Source organism: Malaya genurostris, chromosome 2 (assembly GCF_030247185.1).
Source record: "Malaya genurostris strain Urasoe2022 chromosome 2, Malgen_1.1, whole genome shotgun sequence".
Taxonomy (NCBI): Eukaryota; Metazoa; Arthropoda; class Insecta; order Diptera; family Culicidae; genus Malaya; species Malaya genurostris.
In genome coordinates, this window is record NC_080571.1 from 282438060 (window position 1) to 282462624 (window position 24565).

The following is a 24565-nucleotide window of genomic DNA, read 5'->3' on the forward strand; positions in this document are numbered from 1 at the left end:
GCTAAACAAAAAAATGCATGATTAAAATAAAAACGAACATTATTTCTGCAAGCATATGAAAACTGGAGTCAACCTAATGTGGACGTAAACTGCAGGGAATTGTCACTGCAGTCACGCTTAACATAGATAAGAGTCGGATTCCGGATGCTAAATGTTAACACTGTAATCGTGAATCGAAAAATTGATTAAGCTTTCTCAGATATTATGATTGTTCGATTATTTTAAACCCGACTGTCTGCGTCAAATAAATGCATCATTAAGGAACTGGCGTTCAGTTTGTCGCGAACTTTTGCGAAGAACGTTCGGTACCGCCCGGAATCAGTTGACGATGTCACGTTGGAGTACACTGCTGTTCAGTAGAACTAGATGCCAGATTAACGTGGTCTGGTTTAAGAGGTAATTAAGGTATTCTGTTAATTCAATCGTTATAGTTCTAATATATCGGATTCGACTTGGAACTAGATCCCTATCGGTCGCCTCTCAGCCTCGACATAACTCTGAACCGGTTCCACAAAACACTTCATTCATGACGAATGTATTTCGAGGAGATATCGTACCGGTTCAGGTTTTCCCATACCCGGAACCACCAGAAGATCAGAAGTCGCTTATACACGATATGATGGATCCGATCAACAGAATCTTCCGCAACGAACATGATCCTGCCGAAGCGGAAAGAATCGGCAGTCCAGATCCGAAAACCGTACAGATCATGTGGGAGATGGGACTGTTTGGAATGGCAGCTCCCGAAGAGTACGGTGGACTTGGGGCGTCTACGACTACGTACGCAACACTAGCGGAAACGGTCGGGGCAGTAGATCTTGGACTGGCGGTTTACATTGGAGCCCATCAGAGCATTGGGTGGAATGGAATACATTTGTATGGGACTACGGAACAGAAGAAAAAGTACTTACCGCTGGTAACGAGAGGGGGAACAATGGCGGCACTGGCCCTGACCGAATCAGGTGCGGGGTCGGACATAAATGCGCTGAAAACGCGAGCGGTGAAAAGTGCCTGTGGCCAATACTATACGCTGAATGGTTCGAAGTTATGGATTTCCGGTGGAAACGAGGCTGGTATATTTACAGTTTTTGCGCGAACAGAAGTTTTGGACCGTCAAACTGGAGAAGTCAAGGATAAAATTACAGCATTCATCGTTGAGCGCAACTTCAAAGGTGTTTCCAGTGGTCCACTGGAGAACAAAATGGGTATTACGATATCGGGCACAAGTTCTGTCTTCTTCGACGATGTGCGGGTTCCAGTCGGGAATGTACTTGGCGGAGAAGGAAACGGATTTAAGCTTGCTGTGTCAATTTTGAATACCGGTCGATTTGGAATGGGTGGAAGCATGTCCGGCATGATGCGAACATGCATTCAGGCTGCCACGGAACATGCAACCAGAAGAGTCCAATTCGGACGAAAACTGGCAGAGTTTGGCAACGTACAGGAGAAGCTGGCCCGCATGGCTATGTACCAGTACGTGACCCAGTCGATAGTGTACATGATAGTCGGCAACATCGACAACGGTTTCACCGACTACCAAATAGAGTCGGCTATTTCGAAGGTATTTTCTTCCGAAGCCGCTTTTGCGGTTTGCGATGAAGCGATTCAAATTCTCGGTGGAAACGGATACATGAAGGAGATTGGTTTGGAGAAGTTTCTACGTGATGTCCGAATTTACCGAATCTTCGAAGGAGCGAATGACGTCCTGAGAATGTTCATTGCACTCACGGGGGCGAAATACGCAGGTTTGCAACTGCGAGAAATACAGCGTGCCGTTGAAAATCCGACCGCTAATCTAGGGCTGATTTTCAAGGAAGGATCCCGTCGAGTGGCCCGTACTATCGGCATTCAGAATGGGACCGACCTGAGCGAATACGTCGCTAGCTCCCTTAAGGAATCTGCTCAACGGTGTTCCGAGTGTGTTCAGCTGTTTGGCAAAACGATGCAGTCCTGTTTAATAAAGTATGGAAGAAATATCCAAGAACAGCAATTCATACTGAAACGGTTGGCCGATAGTGCCATCGATATCTACGGAATGACCAGTGTACTGTCACGAGCAACCAGAGCAATCGAAAGGAATATTCCTTCCGCTGGGCATGAGCAACTGATGACGGTTGCCTGGTGTGTCGAGGTAATTACAGATTCGGTACATTTTTTATGTGTGAAACAAACAAGTAACTGAATGCTCTTTTCAATAGGCAAGTGAACGAGTGCACGCGAACCTCCAACAAATTAATTCAGGGCAGTTTATCAAACATTGTGATGTGCTGAAACGGATTGCCCGCAATGTCTGTGATAATGGAGAAGTCGTACAGCAACTTCCACTCGAGTTGATGAAATGAATCCTTGTGGATAAAAACATTTAAACATTTCAATTCGATCACCTAAATATACAACCTTCAGTAGGGGGTAATGTACTGTGCACATGTCGGTAAACGGAGATAATACCAAAATTAGGTTTGATAAAAACTGATTTTATCATGTATTTTAGTCTACTTCAGTAACTGATAACGATTTTAACTTTGTTGAACTAAATATCCCCGGTTCAGTGTCAGACCAGTGAACGAATTACTTAGACAGACTTTAGCATTATTTGCGTTCAAAAGGAAGTGATTAGCATATTAATTCATATTTGGAATGATTAGAACAGGAGTGACTGTAGTGTGCAGAAACACGGCATTGAAAGTAACTTCACGGTAAGCCGAGTGTTGATAAAGATTCTTCAATTTATCTCAAAGTTGTCGATGGTTATTGCTTAATATATTTGATGAAAGATTCTGTTATTATCTTTACAAAATTAATTCATAGGTAGTGCAATGTTTTTCCCCTGGTATTTATTTCGAAAAACGTGTCTGATTGCATTCCAGAAACATTCAAAAGTGTAACTGTATCTGTGAGACACCACGTAGTCAGAAAATTTTAAGGATCAAATGTAAACCAAGTTTACTTGTGTTGGTAATTTGTGTATCACCTGCATTTTATCTGGAACGTATGTCATAGACAGAGATGCCAGGTAAAAATTTCAAATATCTGCAGGCAGGGTATGTAAATCTAAAAAAATCTGCTGTCAGCAAGTATGTCTTGTTGGCAGCAATTTCTCTATAAAGTATGACACGCAAAATTGACTTGGCGAGCAAAAAAAAAAAAAAGTTCGCAGAAATTTCAAAAGTCTGTAAATATAGACGAAAGTCTGCGAGAATTTCAAAAGTCTGTAAAAGTCTGCACAACAAAAAATATCTGCAGCACTATACCCCAAATCTGCAGATTTACAGACAAATCTACAGACCTCGCATCTCTGGTCATAGATCTGTGTATTTATTTATGCAGTGCAACGAGTTTATCAAAGTGGTTTGAACGAAAACAATTTATTTTTGGCAATAGTTTATTCTCAAACGAATGTTAAGCCTGACTTTTTGGATGAAATATCAGTTTTGATCGATTTTTCAGCAATGTTTGATGGAAAATTACATTTTATGGATGTAGATTTTAATGCTCTAATAAAAAAGTAAGCAACACTGCTTCAATGCATTTGTATCAGATCGCGCTACACAAAATAAACAAAACAAAAATAGTTTTACGACAACCTGACATATCCATTGCCTTTCGCGTGGTAAATTATAGGTTCCTATTTTGCGGGATTACCCATAGAATCTACGTAAATCTTTATTTCTGCAAAAGTAAATTAATAAAGGAATGTGTTAGTTGCTAATCAAATGTTCGAGCAGTTTTTAGAAAAACGGAAGACATTTATTGATTGAAATCAGGAAAAAAAGCGCAAGAATGTGTTCTTACGCACACATTGTTGACATTAAGGAGTGTATCGAAAATAAGCTATCCACATACCTTTTTGTTGTACGCATGTATTTGTGATGGTTTTTTATGCTCAGATCACAGCATGCTGTGCGTTTGGCTGTCAGCTTTCGTTTGTTTACTTGTTTGTGCGGTTGAAATTCTGCGTTTTCAAAATGTCGCGTATTGAAAAGGAAGTGAAAATAAAGGGTCTGGACATATGGCTAAGTTTGAAGGGTATTACTATGCGAAAATTGGCGAAGCGGTTTGGAATTCACCATGTCAGTGTTAAAACCATCATTAATCAGTTTGGGGAACACTAATCCTTGGATGAGCTACCAGGAAGAGGCAGAAAACCCGGTTCTTCCAACCCGAAATTGAATAAGGAAGTGGTATCTCTAATCATGAAGAACAAATCAATGTCAATACGTGAAAATGCCAAATTGCCCTCAGCTTCGACCCATCGAACGTTAATGGACAATCGAGAAGACTGTTAAGGCAGCTGGGAACATGCAGGAGTTCAAAAGAATTTGGACTGTAGCGTGCAAAAAATGCGATGTAACACTTGTCCGGAACTTGATGAAGAGCTTTCGATCAAAAATTCGAAAATTCGTGAAGGAACAACTTAAATTTTATCCGGTTTTCATTATACTCATCTTTAACCTCGTACAATAAAGGATCAATTTTTAGTTTGAATGAAATATCTTTTTTTATCATAACTTGAAGAAAAATTTGTGGATAGCTTATTTTCGGTACACTCCTTACTCATACTGCTTGCAAAGTGCTCCTTAATGTAGATTAAAGTTATATACACGGAACCGCAAAACAGCCTTATTTTATGTACATTCCACCCAACTTGGGGGTTTCGTTCAATAAACTAATGTTAGGTAAAGTGGCTCTAGGTAGTTTCCGTGAGACTCGTGCAAAAAATACTTAAAAATGAGTTATATCTACTCAATGGTAAGTTATATTTACTCAACAGTTGAGTCGTATTGACTCAATTTCTGGTTGATACGGTTTACTTAATTTTAGCTTATTGAGGTTTCTATGCCCGGTGAAAAATGAACGTGAACAATGGGTGGCCAGTATATTCCTTATGAAAACAAAATAATATGTGGCATCAGACTACTAATCACCGGCATGGAACGGTTACGGAAATTTTCTGATGAAAACAATTCAATTTGCATTTTCGTTTTGTTGTCAAAATACAAAGAGCAAAACCAGACAGCAGTGAGCGTTTCGTTCAATTAGTCTTTGTGACAGCTCATTTACAGCTGTCAGAAAGACTAATTGAACGAAACGCTCGCTGTTGTCTGGTTTTGCTCTTTGTATTTTGACAACAATAGAAGGAGCGAATTAAAGAAAAGATTCAGAAGAACTCACAACTAAGCTACTAAAACCCCTGGTTATTAATAACTTCGAAAGGCTAGTTGAGCTTCAATCTCAAACAAGATTCATGACAGTATATTTTAACCATATGTCACAGGAAACCAACCCTTCAAGATATATTCCTATCCGTGACAGCCTCCTAAATGTCCCTGACTCAACTTTATTTTTCGATACGTCCATGCAATGCGATGTGCGTAGAAATCCCAAAACGCTCGATGGAAACCCCATAAATATTTTCAAGTAAGTTCAGGCATATTGACTCTGAGAAAATGGCTGGCAAGAATTAACCGTTTTGCTTAGGCAAAATAAGACAGTATTTGAACGTCATATTGAATAGTAATTACCGGATTACAATAATTTGGGTCCTAGCTCATTGCTCCATTCTAGGTAATAAGAAAGTGGACATCCTGGCCAAATGGGGTGCTATTGGTGGTGAAATTTACGATAGACCTATTACGTTCAACGAATTCTACAGCGCATCTCGCCAAATAACACTTGCCAGCTGGCAAGCTTCTTGGGATAAAGATGTTCTGGGTCGGTGGATGCACTCAATTATTCCCAAAATATCGAAAAAAGGCATGGTTCAGGGGACTGGATGTGAGTAGGGATTTCACTCGTGTGATGTCCTGGCTCATGTCCAACCACTACACGTTAGATGCACATTACCTTCGAATTCGACTTTCCGAGACTAATCATTGTGCTTGTGGCGAAGGTTATCGCGAAATTGATCATGTCGTTTGGACATGCGTGGAGTATCGTAATGTCAGATCTCAACAAATAAATTCTTTGCGTACCCAAGGTAGACCATCCAATGTTCCAGTTCGAGACATTCTTGCTTATCGTGGCCTTACAAACATGAAACTTCTTTCTATTGGAGTTCCAATTTGAATTTTATTTCATGTTAAACTGTTTTCTCTTTCATGAGTTCAACCAATAGCCAACTATCTTATAATAAATAAAAGTGATGAACTGATACAAACAAACTTGAAATAGGTATAAGATCATGTACAAAATGAATGTATTTTATTCAATGTAATTTATAATAGCAAATCGCTTGATAAAAACAGTGTTTAGATTAACTAATGAATACCAAAATATTATTAAGATATTCGAAATGTATTAGGTTTAAAGTACTATGGATTGTGGATGCCACGACGAAGAAAAACTTGTGTATATTGCCTATGAAATAAACGTATTTATGAAAAAAATTCATTTAAATAGCTCGAGACATTCTTGCTTGTCGTGACCTACCTTACATGAAACTTCTTTATCATTTCATAAAGACAGTTGGAGTTTCATTTAATACATTACCCTTTTAAGTCTTAGTTCTAATTCCAACTGCGTCCATTAGTTCATCCAATAGCTAAATTTTAATAGAAATGATGTAACGATACAAACAAACTCAAAATAGTTTATGACATTATCAACAAAATGTATAAAAATAACAGCTTATTTTATAGTTTTCAGCAGTAAATCGTTTGGATCAAATAATATTCATGAGTAGATTTAATAATAAATAACGAAATACCACAGATAACAAATATACAGGATCACATATGAACTGTGTGTAAAATTTGCTCAATCAGCGTGGCGAACACTTGCAGATGTCACCACGATCGACACGAAATGCCACCAAGATTTGGGTGCCGCTTTCACATGAGCCACAATTTGCGGTGCAACATTCACTTCACGCTAGATTTTTGTTTTGCGGTTGGTTAAAATGACAAGTTTATTTTTAATAAAATTGTTTTTAACACTGAGGGAAATCGTGTTATAAGTGTTAAAATTATTATAGTTAGAATATTTATATAACAGGCAGGAGAATTTTTTTTATCGTTCAGGAACGTAGTGGAACGTTTCGAAAAATCGCGGCGAACAGTCGAGTAGGTGGCAGTAGTGTTTCCAACGTATAGCAAATTTGGAATTTACACAGGATTTTGAAAAAAATTGTTCGAGCCTGTATATCTGTTATCTGTGGAAATACCTAATGTGATATTTAAAAAAAGAAGTGAAATGTGTTTTATTAAATTCAAATCGTTGTGTCTACACTAAAATTATGTTAGGATAAGAATTCTATGTAGAAATGATGCTATGGCGAAAAAAAACTTATGTACACTGCCTTAAGAAATAAACGTATTTATGGAAGAACTCACAATTAAGTGGAAGCCATACAAATGGTAGTTTTTATTTTCCGTGTACAGTTTTGGGCATTGGAATCTTTTCAGAATAAAAGTTTTGCGTTTAGTCTTCATGTCAGTTTCATTAGTTTTTTTTCATGGAGGCACATTATTCTGATCAAAAGAAAACTGACGAACTAAACGATTAACTGAAGAACTGATCAGTTAACCTGATGAAACTCAGCTCGAGAACTTCAGTCAACAAACCGAATGTTTGGACGGATGAACTTTTCTGTCACTTCAGTTAATCGTTCACGAGAAACTGTCCGGAAAACTGAGCGTGTATGAGCCGCTTAAGGTAGGGCCCACATTATCAAAATGATGGAATGAGTAATGAATTCTTACACGACTGCTCGATTTTTCAATGCTTGATCGGTTCAGTGCTAGATTTTTTGCCTGAGTTGTGTGCTCGTTCAACCCGATTGACAGTGACATTACAAATGTCATTAAGTTTTCGCTCATTTTATTAACATCTAAGCGGCTTACGCCAATTTGTTATACTCCAGTTAGAGGAATGGATGATGCTGACTAAGGTAGGACTTTTTGCTCATTTCCAGCGAATTTCAACAGTTTATGCTGGAATTCTAAGGCTGTGAACCATTTCGTGGTGAATTTTAACTTTTTGTTAAAATCTGACACTTGAGTGTTACATTTTTTTATGTAGAAATAAACTGCATATCAGCGCGAAAACAAAACAAACTAGAAAGAATAAGAAGAAATCGACAATTTATTCCGCATCTTCTCCATCAATTCTGATAGATTTCTGAGGCGAAATTCATTCGGGATCTGTTGATGCACTGGAGCTTAAATTTATTCGGAATTCATTATGATTTCCACCTGGCATTCCGAATGAAATTTTCTCACCGATTCGAAATTGATTCGGAATTCATTCGGATCTGATAATATAAATTTCGCTGACGCAAAAAAAATCACTTCGTGGTTCCTTGTTTGTTGGAAGCTTGATTCATGAATGAAAATTCAGGAAGTGATTTTTTCAGTCTCAGCTTTTTTTTTGGAAAAATTTTGGAACTGAGTTTTTCACGAGTGATAATGAAATAAACTTTTTCTGATCATGATTTTCCCAACACTGACCTCTAACATCCTTTTCCAAAAAAAATTCTCGTCCAAATGCGTTTCGAAAACGTTTCGATTTATGAAGAAAGACGCCATCTAGAATTTTGAATCGACTGATTCCATTGTGACTATAAAAATTTTTGTTATTGTTGATCGACTTTCTGGAGATGCACTTCGATTTGAGGATTCTGGGAAAAAATATCACTAATTATATTTCCAAACGGAATGTTCGTCTAAATTTACCATTTATACTTCAGATACCTTCGTATGAGCTTAGCACGGCGATCCAATGTCAGCGACCAAACCGTTAACACCTCTTTCGTAGCTAACTTGTTTCGAGGCGAAATCCACTTCGGCCAGGTATTTCCTTATCCGGAAGCAGCCGACGAGGAACAGAAGGAATACATCCGTTCGCTAGCCGAGCCGGTGCAGCGGTTTTTCAGTGTAAGTTCTTCAGTGATCTATAAGCTCTTCCAATTCATAAATGTCCGTTTCGATTCCAGGAACGGTACGATCCGGCAGAAAGCGAAAGACTTGGTCGGCCTCCGGAAGCAGTTCTGGACGAACTATGGGAAACCGGGGGTTATGCTTTGATGATACCAGAGGAATACGGAGGACTGAACATGTCAAACACTGGATATGCGACAATGTGTTCGGTGGTTGGCGCAGTAGATCTGGGACTGGCGGTGGTACTCGGAGCTCATCAGAGCATCGGTTGGAAGGGAATATTGCTCTATGGAAGCGAGGAACAAAAACGGAAGTATCTTCCGATGGTGTCAACTGGACGAACTGTTGCCGCCTTTGCTCTAACCGAACCTGGGTCCGGTTCGGATGCCAGTTCCATCCGGACCCGTGCCGTGAAGAGTGAGTGCGGAAAGTACTACATTCTCAATGGTTCGAAGCTTTGGATTACCGGTGGTGGCATTGCGGATCTGTTTACTGTGTTTGCCAAAACTGAAGTAACTGATTCGAGAACCGGCCAGAAAAAAGATAAAGTTACTGCCTTTATAGTTGAGCGAGGCTTCGGTGGAGTGACCAGTGGGCCTCCTGAGGATAAAATGGGAATTCGCTGTACGAATACTACCGAGGTTTATTTTGACGATGTTAGGATTCCGGTAGAAAACGTACTTGGAGGAGAGGGAAATGGGTTCAAGGTGGCGATGAATATTTTAAACAATGGTCGGTTCGGTATGGCTGGAACAATGGCTGGCATAATGAGCACGTGCATTACCAAAGCGGTCGAGCACGCAAATAGCAGAGTTCAATTTGGCAAACATTTAAAGGAATTCGGAAATGTACAGGAAAAGTTGGCTCGTATGACTACCCTACAGTATGTGACACAATCGATGGGCTACATGGTTGCCGGGAACATGGATAACGGCTCGAAAGATTATCATTTGGAAGCGGCAATATCGAAGATTTTTTCATCGGAAGCAGCGTGGATAGTTTGCGATGAAGCAATCCAAATTTTGGGTGGAAACGGTTTCATGAGACCAACTGGACTAGAGAAAATTCTTCGGGATCTTAGAATTTACCGAATCTTTGAAGGAGCCAACGACGTCCTGCGGTTGTTCGTTGCTCTATCCGGCATAAAATACGCTGGATCACATTTGAAAGAGCTTCAGTTGGCCTTCAAACACCCAACTGCAAATTTGGGACTGATCTTCAAGGAGGGATCACGCCGAGTTGCGCGTACTTTCGGTGTCGGAGGGACAGATCTAGGCTCGTTTGTGGTGGAACCATTGCGGAATTCGGCCCATCTGTGTGCCGAATCAATCGACTCATTTGCGTTGGCAGTGGAAACATTGCTGTTCAAATATGGAAAAAGGATCGTTGATGAACAGTTTCTCCTGATCCGGCTGGCTGACAGTGCCATCGATATTTACGCGATGGTCAACGTATTGTCACGTGCCACACGGGCTGCGAGAATCAATTTACCGTCCGCCGAACAGGAAGTGCTCATGGCTAAGGCTTGGTGTGTTCATGTGAGACGATTGAATGTGCTACTAAGGGTTGATTAATTATTTACAATTTCAAATTTTACAGGCCCATAGTCGAGTGCAGGGGAACTTGAAACAAATCAACAAAAGAATCTATTTGGAAAGCTTCTCTACTATGTCCCAAATTGCCAAGAATGTTTGTGAAAATGGAGGTGTCGTACATAAGCTACCACTGGAAATAAATTTGTAATTTTCCTAGTGAGAATAAACGCTTTTGAATAGTGCTAGTTCATATGGTACAGGTTATATGTTGGTCAATTCTAGATCATAGCTTCTTTTGAGTTTAATTCATTGATGTATTCTAGTCTGTTTACTCGCTTTACCATAAATCTCTAATTTAGGTGCAATATCTAATAAAATTTGTTTAAATACACTGGGTGTTCTGAATACTGTATTATGTGAAGAGATAGCCAAAAATGATATTGGTTGAATTTTTGGCGAAATAATCACGAAGCAGTATTGCAGTATTCGATTTGCTCAAGCAGCGTGGCGAACACTTGCAGATGTCACCACTATCGACACGAGGTGCCGCCACGATTTGGGTGCCGCTTTCACATGAGCCACAGTTTCGGGTGCAACATTCACTACACGCAAGATTTTTGTTTTGCTCTTGGTTCAAGTGGCTAGTTTATTTTTGTTTTATTCCGTTCGAATTCTCGTGTGATTTATGCCGCATGGAAATAAATTTGCCTCTAACACTTAGGGAAATCATGTGGTAAGTGGTTAAATTGTTGTAGTTGAAATATTTATAAAACAGGCTGGAGGATTTTGTTATCGTTCCGGAACGTAGTGGAACGTTTTGAAAGATCGCGGCGAATAGTCGAGTAGGTGGCAGGCGGAAATTTACACAGGATTTTGAAAAATTTTGTTCGAGCCTGTATATCTGTTATCTGTGATTATACTTTTCTAAACATTTTTATATCAATGAGTATTAAAGAGAGAAACTCACGATGTTACCAACTGTGTACACACTTAGAAAAAATGGTGTAAACTTATGTCAATATAGATGCACATAAAAGGAGCGCCGTATTTCACTTAACTTTACACATCAAATCTTGTAAAGATAAGTCATATCATTAACTTCACAGTTAATTTAATAGATGTAATATTGTGTTATCACTGAAAAAATTATGGCAAGCTTTAATTTACGTCAAGGGTAAAATTAATTTTTTCTAAGAGTGTAAATATAAAGCACGTTAAATTCATTCTAGCCTACATACCGTGTGTACCTCTGCAGGCGAACAATGTTTTACTCTCTTTTGCCCGATCTCATTAATGTGTGTGTTAGAAAAAGGCGGGTGTGTAATGTCAGAGACTTAACTGGATATCATGAAAACGAAAACAACTGACATGTTCCTTAACACTTCCGAATATCAGTTAGTTGATCAATTGTATGAATTATGCAAGCATTCCCCTTTTTCCCATTTTTCGCAAAACAAGGAAGGCTCCACTTGATCTCGATTACTGTGATTTTAACACAGCGAAAAGTGCACAAATCTAATCAAACAGTTCTAGATTTGCACTAAACTGAGGATATTTACCTCCGATTTACGAACAAAAAATCCTAATAGTTCATTAGAAAACTTCTAGAGCCATTAGAACAACTGATTTTATGTGATGCTCTCAACCGTTGTCCTCTTTTCGTTGTTTTTTCACCAATGCAAACAACTGGCAGCTGTGACGTAATCGCTCGTGTCGGAAGCGAAACTAGCTTTGCAAACGACACACAATACATCTGCTCGCAGTGGCGATAGAATCCAAACTGATCCAATTTTTGTTAAGAGGTTTCTTTTTACGTGATTTCGTTTGTAGCTTTTTCAAAAATAGGCGGTCCTAACGGCTATAAAAATAGCCGCATACAGAATATTAATGTTGATTATTTCAATTTGGATTTGCATTTCATTGAAAGAAACTATCAGGATGCTACGGGATTTATTTCTGCCTTTCAGAAGGATCAAATTGTGGAACTCACTATGATATTAAGCACTGTTCGGAACATTTTTCGCGAACAGCAGCAGATATTTTGTTCTCTCCTCAGAACGCGTTCTGATTGGCTTGTGTTGACATGGGTCAAATGAGACAGGTTTTTCAATAGTGTACTATTGAAATACTTTAATTCTGTTGCTATACACGTTTGAGTTGAAAAATTTCGATTCTACTGGTAGTTAGATTATATAAATCCTTTCACAGATCACTGAGCTATGAGCTTTCGAAATACGAGAAAGGCAAACGCGCCTTATGAATTATCCTCTTTGATACTTGTTTATACCAAACATTTCAGAAAAGTTTAATTTTGAATTATTTGAGATTATGTCACACAATTGAAAATTTTATCATAATATTGTGATCATATTTCCGATGGCATGTAGACAAAATTATGTTGATTCGTTAGATATAACAAGAGATATTCACGATCAAAAACTTATCACTCTCTTGTCGTCGTCCGCTTCGTCCGGTTCCCGCTTATCGGCCATCATCTTCGTCCGAATATCACTGCCTCTTCTTTGATGGTATGCTGCTGCTGCTGGTTCCTTTTTTTTTTTTGCGATCCGTTGCCTTCAAAGTTCGTGTCAAGAATGAGCAAGAAATTGTCTGTTTCTCCTATTTATAACTGCTTAGGTGCGTGCATTCGAGGTGAAGCACTCTCATTGGTTGAGTTTAACAATCGTATTATATATATATATATATATATATATATATATATATATATATATATATATATATATATATATATATATATATATATATATATATATATATATATATATATATATATATATATATATATATATATATATATATATATATATATATATATATATATATATATATATATATATATATATATATATATGCTCGGTGTACATCGACGAGGGGAATAAGCGATATTTCATACTAATAAAGAACTGTTTTCCAGATTATGAAAGGGACAAATCAAAAGACATAGAATTAAAATCGCACTCAGACTGTATGTTAATTCATTTATTATCATTTCCGATTTTTTTTTAAATCTTACCATTACTGTAATCTTACTAGCTTCTACATGTCATTCCACTTCCACTCTTATTCAAAAATTGTATATAACAACATATCATCAAATTTTTTTGGCTTACGGAGTTGGCGTTTCGGTTTTTCATTTTTAATTCCATCTTTTGTTATACTATCTCGACATGATTCATTTGTGACGGAAATGTCGCAATTAATTTCGTGATCCTCAGTATTGTCTGATAATTCCATGTTGAAATTTTTTATAGGAGATCCCGGCGAGGAATGCCTTTCTGCATATTCCTCGATTTCACGATTTTAACTGCTGGTCTTTCCCGTGACTTTTTTTGCATCCGCTACATTTCTAGAAAATAGGACTCCTCTCTCGCTACATACTACGATCTTTGCTCCGTCTCTTGCTACAATTGTAAATTTTTCATTGCCAAAGGTTGCATCACTTTTTATTTTCTTTAATTGCGTTAAAATAACCTTATCACCAACGACTAAATCTGATGGTTGAGCGCCTCTTTTCAAATCCGCGTATTGCGTACTAACCAACTTATAGAATGCATCCTTTTCTCTTACATCATCTCGATCAATAGTTTCAGATTCTCTTGCCCATGTGCAAGGGAACAATCCTCTGAACTTTCGTCCAACTAGAAGTTCAAATGGAGTTACTCCCAATCTTGAAAGAGGTCTTATTTTATTATGTATGTGTACGTATTTCTCCAAAGCTTGTCTCCAATTCACGTGATCTATTTTAGATGCTGCCAATGCCTTTTTAATTCCTTCGTTTTGTCTTTCTACAGCACCGTTTGACTGTGGACTCCAGGGAATTGATTTTCGAACTTTGATCCCTTTGTCTTCCCATGTTTTTACGAAATTAGAGCTTTGAAAAGGAGGTCCATTATCACTCTGTAATATTAACGGGTAACCCCAAACTTGAAAAACTTTATTGAGAGCAGCATTTGTAGCATCTGCATCCATGTTTTTCATTTCAATCACATGCAAGTAACGAGAGTACGTGTCTACTACTACTAAGAATTCACCAGTACCAAAACTTTTATCAGAAAAGAAATCAATTTGTAATATTTCCCATGGGCCACTTGGCATATCTCTGCTACAGAGTGGAATGGGTCGATTTCTTTTTGACAACCGCAGGCATGTTTCGCACTGCTTCAAACGTGACTCCACATCGTTTGACATTCCCGGCCACCAAAAGTAGTTCCTCAATATTCGTTTAGTGGAGCATACTCCCAGATGACCTTGATGAGCAGAATCAATAGCCTTCTGTCGTAGAGTACTTGGAAGTATTATTTGGTTGTTTTTATACAAAACAGATCCGAGCACGTGAAGTTCCTTAGATTGGCATTCAAAACGTCGTAAATCAGAATCCCAAATGCCGGTTTTCATCGCTTTTTTTACTCGATTTATCTCTTCACTTCTTTGTGCATGCTCTTCAATGTCGTTCACAGATATTTCTAACATACCCGCGTCCAAGAAATATAGTAAATGTTTCTCATCCGTGTCATCGAAAGATGTTGCGATTTGTGATTTGGTTACCAGCCTGGAAAGAGCATCAGCCACATTTGCATCGCCAGGTATTCGCTTTACTTGAAATTGGTACGGCTGAAGTCTTAAAGCCCATGCTTCTGCTCTTGAAACAGCTCTTCGGCCAATTCTATGCAAACCTCCGAATATGAACTCGTTGGATTCGGCATCCGTTCGAACCGTGAAATTCAAACTCATTAAATACATAGAGAATCGTTCTATTCCCCAAACCATTGCCAAGGCTTCTCGTTGAGTTTGAGGATACTTCCGTTCCGTTTCCGATAATGTTTTAGAAGCGCATCCAATCACTCTCGGTACGGAGTTTGCATCAAATTGCACCAGTACAGCGCCTAAACCGTAGGGAGAGGCGTCCACATATATTTCGGTTTTGTCTTCTTTTTTGAAATATCCCAATTTTTTAATTATATTCAAGGCATTATTTTTAAGAAATTCAAACTCGTCTTCAAGCTCCTGATTCCAGTAAAAATAGTTTGCTTTTGCCAATTCCCGGAGTTTTTTTGTTTTATCGGCACGATTATGAATGAATCTGTCTACAAAGTTGATCAGACCCAAAAAACTCTTAACTTCGTGTGTTGATTCAGGATTTCGAAAACGTTTGATAGCTGCAACTTTATCCTCTGCTACCAGCCATCCATCGGATGAAATTGTGAAACCAATGAAATTTACGATTTGTTTCCTAAAAACGCATTTTTCCTTGTTAATTTTCACGTTATGGTTTTGCAAACATGCCAAAACTTTTGCTAGATTTTCATCATGTTCTTCTATTGTTTTCCCCGAGACCAAAATATCATCCAGATAATTCACGGCTCCTCTACATCCGGCTAGAACAACCGTTTGTAATGACTCTTGGAAAATGTCTGGGGCGTTGCACAACCCGAACGGAAGACGCCGATAACGATACATCTGATCTCCAGCAAAAAAATTAGTAAGATGGCGACAATCTTCATTCAATTCCACGTGGAAGAATGCGCTACACAGGTCAATTGTCGAAAACCATTGAGCCCCATGGAGCTCCAGCAAAATGGACTCAAGCGTTGGCATCTTAAAAGGTGTTCTGTGAATACATCGGTTAGGGCCTCTAAGATCTGTTACAAGACGAATATCATTTCTTCCCTTGGGCACAACGATCAATGATGAACAAAACGATCGATCCATATTGGAGGTGACCTTTTCTATTATGCCGGCACTTAGCAAATCGTTCAATTTCTTATTGGTAAGTTCTTTAAAGACGGCTGGAATTTGAGTATAGACATTGCGTGATGGCGGTATACTTTTGTCGTATTTCAGTGATATCGGAGGTATGTTAAATTTTGGAAATTCTTCGGGGCTATTTTGAACTTGACAACAGGAAACAGTATTCAGTTCACATTTCCAATGGGAGCACGTATGAACCTCATTAATGGGAACCTCCAATCCTACAGCAAGAACACTGTATCTAACGGCCGTATTAAATCCCAAAAGTGAGCGCACTTCGTCAATCACATAAAACTTTTCAATCATCACTGGTCTGTTATCAGAAACGAATAATTCGGCCGAAAAGTTGGCAATCACATTAATTTCCATGTCTGAAGCATAACCCTTAAGTCGTTTATCCGAAGAATATTCTAAAACTAGGATACTATTTTTGCTTTCCTTATTTGAGAGAATTCTCTGAAAATCCTGATTTGTAACGGTGTTTACTTGGGCTCCTGAATCTATAAAAAATCTTACTGGTGTTTTCGCTACTTGTGCATTGATATATGCACTATCTTCAGCAATGATACTTTGAATATCGCGCGGTTTTTCGATTTGTACTAATGAATCATTCGATTGATTACTAATATTGTCGAAATTCATATTTTGATCAATATCTCCAGCCTTTGGACGGAAGAACCGTATGGCCTGTAAAAATGAATTAGATTAAAGAAAACTACGACAGTGCTTGCATAATCGTGACGTAACTAGTAGTGTAAGCAATTTCATTTTATGGGTTAAGGCTAAATAATTATTTGTAAAAATTCAAAGCTCTTGTCAAATTCAAATATTATTTATTCAATGACTTTATTCACTTCAATTTAAAATGAGTATGGGAAAAATATAAGAAAAAAACTTGTTTAAAACGAGGAATTATTTTCTTCTCGTACCTCAACTTTATCTTCAGTATCCTTTTCAATAACTGCAATCTTGGAGTCATTCCAATTTTCGATACGATCGTTACCACGCTTACGATTTTCAGCCGGTCCAGACTGGCCTGGTTGAGCCGAGCATACTCGTGCGATGTGCCCAAGAATTCCACAATTTCAGCAAACTTTTTGAATCACTGAACACTGACTTGGTTGATGGTAAACGCTACCACATCGCCAACAGTTACCAACATATCCGTGAGTGCGATTATTTAGAAAATTACGATTCGGCATTCCACGGCTTCTTCGAATTGAGCGTTGTCCTCTAATTCCGAAACTGGACCGGTGGTTACTTTGTAGCTGTTCGGGTGATCGATAAGAGCCCTGCGTAAATGCAGCAATCGTTTTTGTTTCCTTCTGGCTATGACTTCTCTGAAATTCTTCTTCATTGGCCTTTTCCATTTCACGATCTCTGACTAAATCAATAAGGTCCTTCATTGTCCCCTGTTTTACCCAATTCCTGTGTGCCAAAACTCTAACCCTTCCATCCAAGGCTCCTTTTGTAATTACTCTCACAACGGCTTCCATTTCTTCATCTTCTGAGTAATTGCACAATTTAGCTGCACTTCCTACACGTCTCACAAATTGAATACTGTTCTCCGTAGCAATCTGGGTCATTATCATAAGCTTTCCCCTCTGTGCAAGGATATACGTACGAGAACCGAAATACTGATCAAGCCGTGCCATTGCGTTCGAAAAAGGACTTGTAGTCTCACTTGGCATTTCTGGCTCCGAAACCGTTGTTTGGAAGATTTCTCTTATTTTTGATCCAGCCTTGACTTTGAAAAGTCCGAACAAAACAAACTCGTCTGTCGCGTTTACCAATTTAATGGATGCATAGAATATATCCTTCCAATATTCGAAAGCCTGCTTATCAATTTCCGTCTCTCCGTCTGATGGAGTACACTCTGGAATATTGATTGTGCTTAATGTCCAGTTATTCATTGATGACAAAATACTCGAATCGGTTTTCGAGACCGAAACATTTTCCAGGTTCGCTGGTGTCTGACCGGTGTTATCCTTTGTTTGATCCGCGACTAATCCTTAGAGCTCAGCTAGACGTGCTCGCAAAGTTTCATTTTCCTCTAGAGCAACACGCAACTGTCTCCTGAGTTTACTCTTTGTTTCTCTGTAATATCGCAATATGGAAGAAGAAAACAAATAAATCAATTTGCCAAATGCAAACAAATCATTGTCTTTATTACGGCCAAACACAAGTTAACAAATTGGTTTTTTTTTTTTTTTTTTTTTTTTTTTTTTTTTTTTTTTTTTTTTTTTTTTTTTTTTTTTTTTTTAGAAAAAGTTTTATTTATTTTCATCGAACACTGCACAGCTTATTTCTTTCAGATGCAGGTGGTTAATCGTCTATTTCAACCGAACACCAAAATATCGATAAATATCCCGTCAATTTCCACTGGAATGTATAAGAAATCACCATATATGTATTATTTATTATATTTTTTTTTTTGAATCCATTTCATTTTCTGTTCTTTCTTTCATAATTATTTTTTTTTTTTTCAGCGAGTATTCGTCTATTTCTATCGAACACTGCACTGCTTATTTCTACCAGGTGGTGAGTCGTCTATTCCAACCGAACACCAAAATATTCCGTCCATTTCAACCGGAATACTTAAGACAATAAACATTCATTTTCGTTTTATGTGTTACCATTGTAACCTCTATCAGAACGCTAGTCCACTTGGCGCGTTCTTCATATATTTTTTTATATACTAACCTCACCTAATGAATAACTGCGCCATTGTCGTCGTCCGCTTCGTCCGGTTCCCGCTTATCGGCCATCATCTTCGTCCGAATATCACTGCCTCTTCTTTGATGGTATGCTGCTGCTGCTGCTGCTGGTTCCTTTTTTTTTTCGATCCGTTGCCTTCAAAGTTCGTGTCAAGAATGAGCAAGAAATTGTCTGTTTCTCCTATTTAAAACTGCTTAGGTGCGTGCATTCGAGGTGAAGCACTCTCATTGGTTGAGTTTAACAATCGTATTATATATATATATATATATATATATATATATATATATATATATATATATATATATATATATATATATATATATATATATATATATATATATATATATATATATATATATATATATATATATATATATATATATATATATATATATATATATATATATATATATATATATATATATATATATATATATATATATATATATGCTCGGTGTACATCGACGAGGGGAATAAGCGATATTTCATACTAATAAAGAACTATTTTCCAGATTATGAAAGGGACAAATCAAAAGACATAGAATTAAAATCGCACTCAGACTGTATGTTAATTCATTTATTATCATTTCCGATTTTTTTTTAAATCTTACCATTACTGTAATCTTACTAGCTTCTACATCTCTCAGAGGGTAAATTTTGAAAAGGCACCCCATAGTAAAGTAAGTCGTATTCACGACAAAAGTGTATTGTTAATTCGTTGTACTTTAGTGTAGATGCACCATTGCAATTCTGGATGTAAAGAAATGAAACCTTGCACAATTTACTCAGTATATCAACTTATGAGAACGATTTTAGACATTCAGAAGTGTGAAGGTTTATCAGGTGAACAACTTTGCTTCCGACGATTTATTTTCCTCAAAATTAAAAGCTTTATTTGCGAAAAAGTGCTTACAGATGTATTATTCAAAGTATTATCCGTTGTTAACGACAACTTCCTCCCATCTTTCCGGCAATTTTCGGATCCCGGCTCGAGTCCTCTTTTGACGCTATCCATGAAGCAATCCATTTTCCAACTCTTCGAAGGATTGAAAATGTTGATCTGCCAGGCTGTGTGTCATCAAACGGAATAGGTGGAAGTCATACATCTGGGGAAAACGGCGGGTGAGGCAAGACTTCCCATTTCAGCGTTTCCAGGTACTTTTTGACCACTTTTGCGACGTGAGGCCGAGCATTGTCGTGTTGCAGGATGACTTTGTCATGTCGCTCTTGATATTGTGGCCGCTTTTCTTTTAGCGCGCGACTAAGGCGCATCAGTTTAAAGAGGTTTTAAGAGCTCATATTAAATCACACCGAGCTGATCCCACCAAATACAAATCATAACCTTGTCGACGTGAATATTCGGTTTTGCCTTCGACGAAGTAGCTTGCCCGGGATTTCCCCATGATTTTCTGGGTTTAGAATTATCGTATCGACTCCACTTCTCATCACCGGTTACGATTTGATGTAAAAACCCCTTACGATTTTGTCTTTGAAGCAGTTGCTCACATACAAATAGACGGCGCTCGATGTCCCTCGGTTTCAATTCGTACGGCATCCAGTTTCCTTCTTTTTGAATCATGTTCAGGGCCTTGAGACGTTTTGAAATGGCTTGCTGACTCACTCCCAACTGTTCGGCAAGCTCTTCTTGGGTTTGGCACGAATCCTCATCAAGCAATGCTTCTAGTTGTTCATCTTTGAAGGTTTTTTCTCTTCCATCACCATGTTTGTCTTCGACATCGAAATTACCATTTTTGAAACGTTGAAACCACTCCCGACACGTTCTTTTACTCAGAGCAGCATTACCGTAAGTTTCTGAGAACATTCGATGCGCTTCAGCTGCATTTTTTTCGAATTGTAACAGAAAAGTAAAACATCCCGCAAATGGCGAGAATTGGGAACATAAACAGACATTTTCGAGCGTGAATAATACGAAAACATTAACAACTGTCACTGAAACGGCGATGACAATTCGTTAGGCACTGTACACATTCACTTCGAAGGCATTATCATCTATGTATTTTGACCAGCCTCAGCCGGTACAGCCACCTATCGGAAAACGGCGGAAGCAAAGTTGTACATCTGATAGTTTTATTCGTATTTACATCATCCAATTATGTCTCTGATATTACCCACCCATTTTTCTATTTCAGCGGCTCAAGATCAAGTATCTTGGAAATCTATAACTCGTTTAGTCATATTCTAGATACGGGATGTAAAATTTAGTAAGTACGTAATATGAACTCATCAGCTAGCCGCAGCGATGCCGATGTAGTGTTATTCCCGTAGATTGAAATTTTTCCCGGAAACCCGCAACGGTGTAAAGCAGAGAATGACCTTTATTCGGTCACCAGGTAAAGAATTTTCATAGTTTTTCATTTAAAAATACCAATTTCCGTAGATTTTTTACGAATTAGTTCATCCGAATCCGTACATCTAAACAGAGTTGGTTAGACGACCTGCCTAGTTCACGAGCAGGCACTTACTGAACCTTAACCGAGCATATATTTATAGAATCTGTTTTGTTAAAAAAAATCATAAGATACAGAAGGGAACGATACTTTTCCTTGCATGACGTAAATCCTCCCTATACAGTGATGCCACTTTTCCCAGAAGTCAAATCCGTAGATTTGACTTCAAGTCTACTTATGCTCATAGTCAATAATTTGTTGAAGAAATTATGTTAAATCCGTAGATTTTAAGTGGTATATCCGTAGATCGGTAAAAAAAAGACAGAGATCCGTAGATCTACGGATAAACCCGTAGGGTAGGCATCGCTGCCTGTATCCAATTGCGAGCCACCGTTTCGCTCGAAAATGGAGATTCTAGTATGCACGCGAACCCGGTGACGAATCAATCCATTTTTAAGCGTATTGCATTGAAGCAATGCTTTCGAATCAAGTTGAATGTACCCAGTGGACGACCACGATAGATTATGAGTCGAATGTGGCAAATCCATTAACAAACCACCACAAGCGCTTCAAATAAGATCCGAAAAATTTATCGCTGATAGTTCTAAATTGGTATCCTAAGTACCGGAGGATCGAAATCAACAGCTAATTGATATTCAATATACTTAAGTGAACACGGTGTGCAGCAGATGGAAAATGGCATCCATACACAGCGCGAAAGCGCGCGAAAGTAACGTGTTTTGTTCGCAGGCAGCCAGCAGTCACTGGCAAGAATTGTAAAATGGCAAATATTTAAAGATTTCTCTTTTTTCGAAGATTCATAGTATGGAGAACGATCCGGTGTATTTCATGCATGACGCGAAGCCTCACTATGCCGATCGAAGCAGAACTGCTACTGAACGGAATTCGAGGTGTACGGCAACGATTGAAACCGTCAGCCGTGCGAGAGAAAATAAATTAACCTATTTAGGTAATGGCTCAATAGATGCTTGCAAACGAGCCTAGAATTGTTTAAATCGGTTCAGTCATTTCTGAGAAAATTGAGCTTATACAATTTTAGCTCCAGAACCGAAAGTGACAGTCATTTGATCTTCGAACTTCTTGGACAGAGATTTTCAGTGGAATCAAAAGTCTATCGTTAGTTTTAATCAAGAAGGAAAGTAAAATTTATTTGAAACGTGTTAACCGTATGGAGTTCGCTTTACGAATGAGAAAAATGTTGTCCGCCCTCTGCGAATAGTGCCACTAAAATAAAAATTCACGTTCGATTCACTTGAAAAATCACGTAAAATGGTTTCAAGTGTCAAATTGAATATTTTACGTGACGAAAATGAATGTTATACGAACATCCCCTAAAATGAATAGATTCATCACATAAAGTTTACGTGAATTGACCAAACGTCAAACAATCTACGTGAATTTCCAGTGTGAAAAACTCGATTTTGAAAATGGCGAGCAGTGGCCCTCGAAGTGTAAGTAGTGTAAATATTTGCGAGAAAAGTTATTTAATTACAATTTTTTACTCCATCGACCGGACCTTTCCAGTATGACAGTTTCCATGTGTTCAACTGGACCGAGTGCCTGCGTGAGTCCGGAAGTTTACCCGCTCCTGCCGAATACTTCAAACAGGCCGTCGGTATGAAGCTAGAGACACTGGAAAAATGTAATGCAACTTCAACCTGCATCGGTAGTGTTGTGGGAGTTCTTGGATCTCGACTTCGGCTTCGGTTGGATGGCAGTGACAACATAAACGATTTCTGGAGGCTTGTCGATTTGAGATACCACGACGTTATTAGTTGCTTTCTAAGCCATTGGAATTATATGACAATTTTCTGAAATAAATGTTTTATATTTCATGGCATTTTTCAATTCCCAGATTTATATTAAAATCTGGAATCTCCCTTTCGACTTCAACCAATATAAAAAATAGTAATTTTCTGGCATCTAAATTTGATATGAACTGATAGATAAATGTGATATGAACAGTACATTACATTTTACCTATGAAACACGTAACTTTTACTGGATTATGCATTAAACAGCTTTTAAATGCCAGTCCATTAAAACCTACGTGAAAAGTAGGGTGGAAAATATTCACATAACTTTTCACGTAACTATAATATGATTATTATTTTGAGTGTAACAGAACTTGATTCACAATTCTCGGTTAATTTTTCAAAAGGGCGTATAAGCAAGTGACAGTTTCTCTTTAATCACTCTCTCTTTCGATTATTATGATGTGATGAAAAAGATTTTCTTTGATATCACTATTCTGTTTGATAGTCGAAAGGTTCGGGTGTCATTTCATGCAAAGAGTTGAGTGATAAACGTGGAAACCGCTTGGTAATTAACAGAAGAAAAAGTAAACGAAGAGAAACTGTCACTTGTTTATACGCCCTTTTGAAAAATTAACCGAGAATTCAATAGTACCCACTTGCCATTTTTGCCGGAATTCTGCCAGAGTTCCTGCAAAAGTCTGGCAACAATGCAACAACCGTTTCCGGCAGAGAATTTCGCCTAGCGGTTATTAACGGTTCTTTTCTGTCGGATTCTCTCCATACAAGATTGGCAGAACCGGTTTGAATCGGTTCTACATTTTAAGCGTCTTAGTTTTATTTTTTCAATAAAAGATACATATGAAAGGCAATAAGTTATTGCCCTTCATATATACTAATCATGGAAAATGTTATTTCCAATAACATTGCTTTCTCACTACCAAACATACCCATTTTTCAATATCATTTACCTCGTCTCAAGATTAGTTTTTTGTACGTACATGCGGGATTGACGAATATCAAATAAAGTCGAAAAAAAGAAAGAGGAGGGAAATAAACAAGACACGTACGGCGAGATAATTACGCAATTTCGCCTGGACAGTTTTGACAGCTGCCGGAATGCAGCCAGCCTTCTGACGGTTGCCAGAATTCCTCACAAGCGGGTAGCTTTCAAACCTACCCACATTATCAGATCCGAATGGATTCCGAATCAATTCCGAATCGGCGAGAAATTTTCATTCGGAATTTCATGTGGAAATCATAATGAATTCCAAATCAATTCCATTTCCAGTGCAACAACCGATTCCGAATGAATTTCGCCTACAACCGGTTGATTCGGAAATCAGTCGGAATTGAGTGAGAAGATGCGGACTGAATTGTCAATTTGTCTTCTTCTTTCCCGATTTTGCACGTTTTCGTGCTGACTTTGTTTATTTTTAAATGAAAACATTACATAACTGATTATACACATTGAAATCTTCATG

At 38.1% G+C, this 24565-nt stretch overlaps 2 protein-coding genes across 2 annotated transcripts; both read left to right on the plus strand.

Annotated features, from left to right (window-relative positions):
* Window positions 1-268: 268 nt before the first annotated feature.
* On the plus strand, window positions 269-2343 carry LOC131430321 (very long-chain specific acyl-CoA dehydrogenase, mitochondrial-like). The gene is made up of 3 exons (XM_058595199.1): window positions 269-396; window positions 463-2131; window positions 2199-2343. Exons 1-3 carry the CDS (start codon window positions 329-331, stop codon window positions 2340-2342), a joined length of 1881 nt encoding a protein of 626 aa, XP_058451182.1. The 5' UTR covers window positions 269-328; the 3' UTR covers window position 2343.
* A 222-nt stretch (window positions 2344-2565) lies between these two features.
* LOC131430322 (very long-chain specific acyl-CoA dehydrogenase, mitochondrial-like) lies at window positions 2566-10744 on the plus strand. The gene is made up of 4 exons (XM_058595200.1): window positions 2566-2696; window positions 8687-8873; window positions 8933-10414; window positions 10476-10744. The coding sequence occupies exons 1-4, from the start codon at window positions 2638-2640 to the stop codon at window positions 10617-10619; spliced, it is 1872 nt and encodes a 623-aa protein (XP_058451183.1). The 5' UTR covers window positions 2566-2637; the 3' UTR covers window positions 10620-10744.
* Window positions 10745-24565: the final 13821 nt, after the last annotated feature.

Coding starts and splice junctions, on each gene's coding strand:
- LOC131430321 (XM_058595199.1), top strand. CDS start 329: ATGTCACGTTGGAGTACACTGCTGTTCAGTAGAACTAGATGCCAGATT. Junction 397..462: donor AACGTGGTCTGGTTTAAGAG/GTAATTAAGGTA, acceptor ACTTGGAACTAG/ATCCCTATCGGTCGCCTCTC. Junction 2,132..2,198: donor CGGTTGCCTGGTGTGTCGAG/GTAATTACAGAT, acceptor TCTTTTCAATAG/GCAAGTGAACGAGTGCACGC.
- LOC131430322 (XM_058595200.1), top strand. CDS start 2,638: ATGATTAGAACAGGAGTGACTGTAGTGTGCAGAAACACGGCATTGAAA. Junction 2,697..8,686: donor GCATTGAAAGTAACTTCACG/GTAAGCCGAGTG, acceptor TTTATACTTCAG/ATACCTTCGTATGAGCTTAG. Junction 10,415..10,475: donor CTAAGGCTTGGTGTGTTCAT/GTGAGACGATTG, acceptor CAAATTTTACAG/GCCCATAGTCGAGTGCAGGG.